This window comes from Sebastes fasciatus, chromosome 13 (genome assembly GCF_043250625.1).
Source record: "Sebastes fasciatus isolate fSebFas1 chromosome 13, fSebFas1.pri, whole genome shotgun sequence".
Lineage (NCBI taxonomy): Eukaryota > Metazoa > Chordata > Actinopteri > Perciformes > Sebastidae > Sebastes > Sebastes fasciatus.
This window is the reverse complement of record NC_133807.1, coordinates 27,328,451-27,335,643: the sequence shown is the minus strand read 5'-3', so window position 1 is coordinate 27,335,643 and position 7,193 is coordinate 27,328,451. Positions and strand designations below refer to the sequence as shown.

The 7,193-nt window shown below is 37.4% G+C and overlaps 1 protein-coding gene across 6 annotated transcripts in view; it reads right to left on the bottom strand.

Annotated features, from left to right (window-relative positions):
• Nucleotides 1-6,005, bottom strand: part of LOC141781099 (E3 ubiquitin-protein ligase rnf213-alpha-like) — a 36,678-nt gene extending 30,673 nt beyond the window's left edge. For 2 of the 6 annotated variants that reach the window (XM_074656621.1, XM_074656626.1), the window contains exons 1-6: nucleotides 5,821-6,005; nucleotides 4,439-4,557; nucleotides 3,126-3,280; nucleotides 1,385-2,071; nucleotides 284-453; nucleotides 17-184 (exon numbers count right to left, since the gene is read on the bottom strand). In XM_074656621.1, coding sequence (XP_074512722.1) covers nucleotides 17-184; nucleotides 284-453; nucleotides 1,385-2,071; nucleotides 3,126-3,280; nucleotides 4,439-4,538 — 1,280 coding nt within the window. In that variant the 5' untranslated portion in view covers nucleotides 4,539-4,557; nucleotides 5,821-6,005. Of the gene's footprint in view, nucleotides 1-16; nucleotides 185-283; nucleotides 454-1,384; nucleotides 2,072-3,125; nucleotides 3,281-4,438; nucleotides 4,558-4,755; nucleotides 4,842-5,699 lie in introns of those variants that run through there. The other 4 variants (XM_074656622.1, XM_074656623.1, XM_074656624.1 and 1 more) reach the window with 4 other exon arrangements.
• Between the last annotated feature and the right edge of the window lie 1,188 nt (nucleotides 6,006-7,193).

Genomic DNA, 7,193 nt, shown 5'->3' with positions numbered 1-7,193 from the left:
ATTCAAGGATACATACTTGGTCAAAAACAGCTCAACTATATTTTCCCCCCATTTGCCAAGGGGGGGCCCAGCCCTGATGAAGATACGATCTTCGTTTGGATCAAATTTGAAATCCTTTGAGAGAACTGCATGGAAGTAAACTGTGAGTCTGTTGCGTGTAGAAATGTTGTTGTTCCTCGTCAGTCTAGAAAGCAGAAACAAATCATTTCAGAAAGAGCTAAAATAACGCACATGCATAAAACTGGCAGCGAATGTGTATAACCATCTGAGAGAGCTTCATCACCTTTTGGGTGGCGGGCCAGGCGCGGTGCTGGACTCCTTACTGCCATCTTTACTTCCCTTTTCAGCGTCTGAGGTTTGTGCTGCGGTCGAGTCCTGCTCGCTGGCAGACTGCTGAACCGTCATGTGCTCTACTGGCCTCTTCGGGTCCACGCTGGAGCCTTTGCTGTCAGCCTGTACAAGTAGCATCAAACGTGCATGTTAAAGAGCCGGTTCATCTGCGTTCTGTTCTGTTTTTTTCAAATGGAAACGCCCACACACCTTTGCAAAAAGCAGGTTACCAAAGTAAGCTAAGTTATGAATAATGTGAACGCTAGCAGTAGCTGCTAAGTTAGCTGTGCTAACTTTAGAAATAACTGAAAGGATTAGTTTGGATTTTGTGAAGAGGGGTTGTATGTATAGTCCTGTGTACTGCATCATAAAATTACTGCTTTTGTGAATGTAGTCTGGTGGCTTAGAAGAGAGCGATGTAACGCTTCAGTTCTCTGTCAGAAAGGGCTGTCTGACGGCGAGGTAAAGCAGCTGTGGAGGGGAGATGCAAAAAAACATTTTAGCTACCTAAAAAAAAAAAATCAATATAAGCTATATTTAGAATATTTTCACCGCTTTACCTCGCCGTTAGACATCCCTTTCCGACAGTGAACTGAAGCCATATCGTTGTCTTCAAAGCTACAAACCAGACTCCATTCACAAAAAAAATTATTTTACCTCACAGAACACGGGAGTTGCTGGTCTACCGCTGCATCTATCGGTTAGTTAGTTTGTGTTGTGTTACTTTCAGATCCAAACTAACGCGGCATCCACACAGCAGTATATTGCTTAGCTTCCATGCCGGTACTCCTCTCTGCTTCTCCAAACAGGGAGCGTGCCGACCGCCATCTAAGGTACTGTATATACTGTACATGTAGTAGCATCATCATGCAGAAACCTGTGTCAGGTCACGCGGGAAAAAGCTTTAAGAAGGGCTGATATAAAAACCATAGAAGCCCTTTAAATATGCACCTTAAATTCATGAAAACAAACTCATTTACTTTTTCCACTATGAGAAAAAAATACAGGCCTCTGTGTGTCAATAAAGCTTTTCATACATTTTAGTCAGCATTACCTTTGATGGTGTTTGAGGACCAAAAACCATCTTCTGTTCGGCTGCCGCAGCCGGCTTCGGTTTCTGGTCCGGCTGACTCTTTCCCTTCTGTTTGCTTTGTCCGGTCTGCTTTGCATTTTGCTCCCCGTTGGCATTCTGGTCCATTGGAGGTTGTTTAGTGGCGGCTGTTTCTTTCTTGTTCTTTGAGTTTTTCTTTTCAGTCTTTTGATCTTTAGGGTTAGTGGCTTTCGTCTCTTTGCCTGGACTTGACTGAGAAGTCGCACTCTTGTTGTCCTCTGAGATGGGAGTCGCAGAGTCAGCCGGTGCCGTCTTCAGTGTTTGATCCTGAGTTGATTTCGGTGCATTGCTCTCTCCTTCATCGGGGTTACTTGGAGCTTCTTCAGGCTGCTTCGCAGTCCCTGCCTCCACTGTGGCAGCAGCCGCTTCACTCTGAGCGACTTGTGTGTCTTCAGGTGGTGCAGCAGGGACGTTAGCCGCTAAGGAAGCGGGCTGGTTCTGAGGAGGTGAAGAGGGCCCATCTTGGAGTGGGTCTGGTGTTTCATCCATTACATTTTCTGAGCTTTCACTGTCGGAGGAGTCTCTTCCGCTCTGCATCCTCTTCCCCTGGTCGTCTCCCAGCGTGACTTGGGACATGTCTGATGCCAAGCTGCCATCTTTCTTCTTTTTTTTCCTCTTCCTGTTTTTTTTCTATGAAGACCAGAAGGAAGAAGATCAGTTTTACTGCTGACGTGAAACAACGCCACAGTCTAAATGGAGTCAACGTTTTTTTACTTTTAGTATTATGACAGAAAAACAGTTTAGATTTCTAAACTAAACTACTTCTAAGCGCCATTACAAATGATGCGAGCACACAATAATAATTAGCATATCATTATGAGAATTGTTAACTTAAAGCATGTCTTTTTGACTTTTGTTTTCAATGAAAAGCTTTCAACTGGAGTCGTAGTCCGCTTGACTCTACTGAATCTCCCAGAACATGTTCAGATTCATTCAGATTAAGAGAGTACATGGGCAGAGATGCACACTGGCACCTTGAGTGGCCCCGTGCATACTGAAATACTGTAAATAATAATAAAAACATTCTAATACATCGCACGTTACTTTACTGCATTCAATGAATGTATAGGCTAACCAGCCATGTGAAAATAAAACAGACAAGTGTAAACCATTTTAAAATAAGCACTTCAGCGAATAGTAAAACTTTGTTGGTTTGAAAATAAAGACCAGAGTTCATTCCTCTTAGCATTTTGTCCCCAATATTATCAACTTAGGACGCTCTGTACACTTTCTGGTGTGGTTTTTGTGAAACACAGTGCTCCTGGGATGTTTAGTGTTTGTTTTCTGATGGCACTCAGAAGGCAGCCAGTTTAGCAGCACATTTAACATCATAGAGTAGCGATTTGTTTTCCTAAGGGGCGCTTTGTAGCGATTGTAAAGTGAATTCACTGGACAGGACGTAATCAGATTGGCTAATCATTCCTTAATAATGTTAACTAAAGGTAGAACAAACCTTGAGATAACTATTTATAGGAAGTAATAGAAAGGGATGATGGCATTCTGATTTAACTCTTCGGCCTTGTAGAATAACTTTTTGCAAACTTAAGTTAAGTTTAAAGTTACCTTAATCGCTGTAGACCGAAAGTAACTGCCCATAACAGATCATATTCTTTTTGTGTAAAGTCTTAATCTGACTCACGTGAAGAATTGTAAAGTGAGGCAACACAGTGACAGTTACACTCACCTTTTTCTTTGGGTTGGTGATGGACTCATCATTCGGCCGTTTGGGGGATCTGTTGGACTCTTGGCTGTCCACAGGTGGGTCGTTGTTTTGAAACACAAATTTCTCAACGGTACTTTCCGAGTCTGCTACCAAGGGTTTGGGCTCATCTCCTGTGTCTGGATTAAAGATCGTAAAGGGAAATTCAGGTGTTACAGCAGCACAAAGGTATAATAATTTCAAATTAATAGAGAAGTAAAAATAAAAATTAGGAGGAAAAAAAATAAAATAAAAAGGAATATACAACTAGTATAAGAATAGAAACTATACAAGAATGATAAAGAGCAATTAAAGACAAACTTACGAGGCAGTGACAAGTTTAAGAGACAAGTTACAAGATAAATACAAATCAAAAATCAGACTGCATCCAAAGACGTGTGAAAAACACTGTGACTATTAAAATGAATGATGACTACAAAGCGCTGTATGCTCTGGAGATTATCAACAGTACTGTAGTGTATTGCCGAAGGCTAATTTGCATTCCAGACGAATCCAGATCACATTTTTACTTTTGGTTTTACTACAGTATTCGTTATCAGTTACAAACAGAACACGCAAGCTTAATCATCATGTCACATGATTCAAGTTTGCATTTTTACTGCTGTTTTGTTTTTTTTACTTACTATTAAATACTATATTACTATTTTTACTTGCTTTTTGTAAAGTAGGTCACATTAATGACTAAGTATGTGAACATGCCATTTATTTAATCCCAACCTGTCCTGCTGTCTGCAAATGTGTGGACAGATAATGCAGAGATGCTGCCATCTTGAGGTAAGAGAATAACAATAATAACACTTAACTGCCACTTATTGAATTATTTTTTTATGTCAAGCACTTTCTAATGTTTGCTTTTATAAGTGCTATACAAGTGATGTAATGTAGGTTAATGTCATGACAATGTACAGAATAAAAGGTTTTCAACAGTAGAATCCACTTTTCATCATTCTTACTTACTTTACATGTTGCATTTATCATTTAGGAAGAAAATTACATTTAATTATGTTTCATGTATAAACCTAAGATTGTGCTAATTTTAAGGCATTGATAGGATAGTCCCTCATAAAAATTATATTAACAAAATTAATTAATATAAAAAAATAAACAAATAAATACAAAATAAAATACAGCCCTCTATGGCATACTGTTAATCAATGTTAATGTACCTCATATGTCCTACAAGTATATTCTGGATGTTGTTTGGACCTTATTAATCAAATCCTGCAGGTAAATATACAGTATAATATTAAAAAACATTTCTAAATGAATCTACTCACCCTGTGTGTTTGCAGGTTGGACAGATAGCTTCTGGCCACACTCACTGCAGAACTTAGCTGACTTTTCCGCAATATAATGGCTACAACGTGGGCACTTCATCTTCAGACTTCAGTGATCTCTGCAAAGAAAGAAAGAAAGAAGTTGAACTGCCTTGTTGAGGTCCCACCCTGTAACAGATTCCTTTCACTTTCTATTCTGCTACATGAGGCCTCATGATGAGTCAGTGGGTTTCACAGCTGTGCAAAAACAAGCGCCTGCAATAATGTTGTTCCTTCTATTGACATGGACTTTGAGCAGTCTTACTCAACACACTGACCTGGAAACATTTCGTTAAGGGATGGAAATGGGAAATAACTGTGCAGCTGTGACAGTCGAACCTCTGCAGGGCACGCCCACCTTCAGTCCTGCTAACCAGCATCCAATAACAAACTCACTTCAGCCAAAGATGGCAAAAACAGAGAGGTCTCACTGCATACTAGAATACACCAAGTTTCTCAAAAATATCACACTATCCTGAGGCTCTACATAACACTGATTAAAACTAGTTAAAAGAAGAAAAAATCTAAGTAGAAAAAATAAACTTGCCTATCAATAAAATATTTACTTATTTTATATGAAAAAGTAATTTTCATGTCAGCAAATCATTACTGTGGTAATAAATTGATATGCAGGAAAAATGCAAAGAAAATTGCAGGAGATAGACTTGTACTTAATTATACAAAATCACTGTGTATTTGTGCTCCAAACTAAATCTTATAACACTTATAAAAAACTACATTATTAAAGAAGGATAATGTATTATTTGTTTAGTGCGCAGGGTATTTACATATTTACAAACTACAAGGTTGGACCACGTTTTTCAAGCACCGAGTGAGACCTCTTTTTAAAGAAAAGATCTTTGGCTCCACAGTTCAGCCAATCACATGTTAGCATCGTAAACTCTCTTCCTGTGTCGTCACATGCTACATTACCCATCATGCTCTAACGTCTTCGACAACAGCAAAACTGAGAATACTAACTACACAAACACACAGTAGTACTACCATTACTATGACAGTATTACTAAAACATGTATTAACAGCTCACTAAATAAGCACTAACTACATTTAGTTCGCTAACTATCTTACTAACAGACAGACTATTGAGCTGCGCACCAGTTAGCTAACTAGCTTGGTGTGTTAGCTCAGTTTCCAGACTATAAATGTGCAGGTGTAAAGCCAGGTGTTAACCAAATGACATCATATTTAAACCCATACTTACTCAGAAGTGCACCATGACAGCTACTCCAGATTAATAGGATTAGTTTATTGCTAATTTGTCACAGTCTGTTATCACCTCCAGCTTCTGCACAGCAGTAAACAAACATAGTACCTGAGCTCACCTGAGTCGTGCTGACCTTTTGTTGGGTTTAGCAGCAGAAGGTGAAGCTCAGAAGTCATCCATCCTGCTGCTGCTGCTGCTGCTGGACCTACTGATGCACACTGGCTCAACACCAACAGAGTCACATCACAGACTTGCTGCTGCTGCTGCTGCTGCTGTCATTTTCATTTCCTGTATCTGCTGTAAAGTTTCGTTTTGGGAGAAATGGGCGTCAACTAACTAAATAAAGTTAACTTTCTAAGTGACTCATGTTGGTGTATTACTGGAGTGTCTGGGGGGTTTTCATGCACATGTGTGGAGAAGAACTAACTAATAATTGGGACTCTCATTACTGTTTTAATAACATCTTCTTTGACACTAATCAATAATTATATATATATAATATATATATATATATATTATTCATCTTAATTTATTATTTTTATTATCATTATTATTATTATTATTATTATTAAAATATTATTTATTTTTTTATTTTTTTAAATAAGTGAAAACTTGCTTGTGTGTATATATATATATAGTTTTCATGCACATTTGTGGGAAGTACTAACTCATAATTGGGACTCTCATTACTGTTTTAATAACATCTTCTTTGACACTAATCAATAATTATGTATATATATTTTTTTTGTATTTATTATTATTGTTATTATTATTAATAATAATAAAATATGTTTTTATTTTATTTTTAAAAAATGAAGTGAAAATTTGCTTGTGTGTGTATATATATATATATATACACACACAGCAAGTTTTCACTTCATTTTTTAAAATAAAATAAAAACATATTTTATTATTATTAATAATAATAACAATAATAATAACAATAATAATAACAATAATAATAAATAATAATAATAAGCATAATAATAATAAGCATAATAATAATAAGCATAAGTATAAGTTTGCAACCTAAAATTTGCAAGTTGCCTCAAAGAAATCAATGGCGTTAAATTGAATTTGTGTTATTGTCACATTAAAACAGTATGTTACTGTGTGCTGTGTTGTTTTCTGTGAGAAAGGAGATCCACACTCTCCTGTTGCTGTAAATTCTCAGTAAAGGAGAACATGCTGCAGATGTTTATTGTTACACACAGAGCTTCCTGTGATGTGGGATGACCTTTCATACTGTTATGAGCTGTGCCTCTCTACAGCTCTCACATGACTCCCACTTCTCTATTGAGGAAGGTTGTGTGTTGGTCACATAGACTGTATTTTTTTTATCTGTTTGAGGATGCTATTCTCTTAAAGTGTCAGCAGAGGGCAGAATAATGTGGAAGTTTTGGGTAAAAATGTGCCATAGAGTGCAGGGACTATTCAAGTTTTTTATTATTATTTCAACCAGACATCTGCACCCACTAAGGGAATTCACAA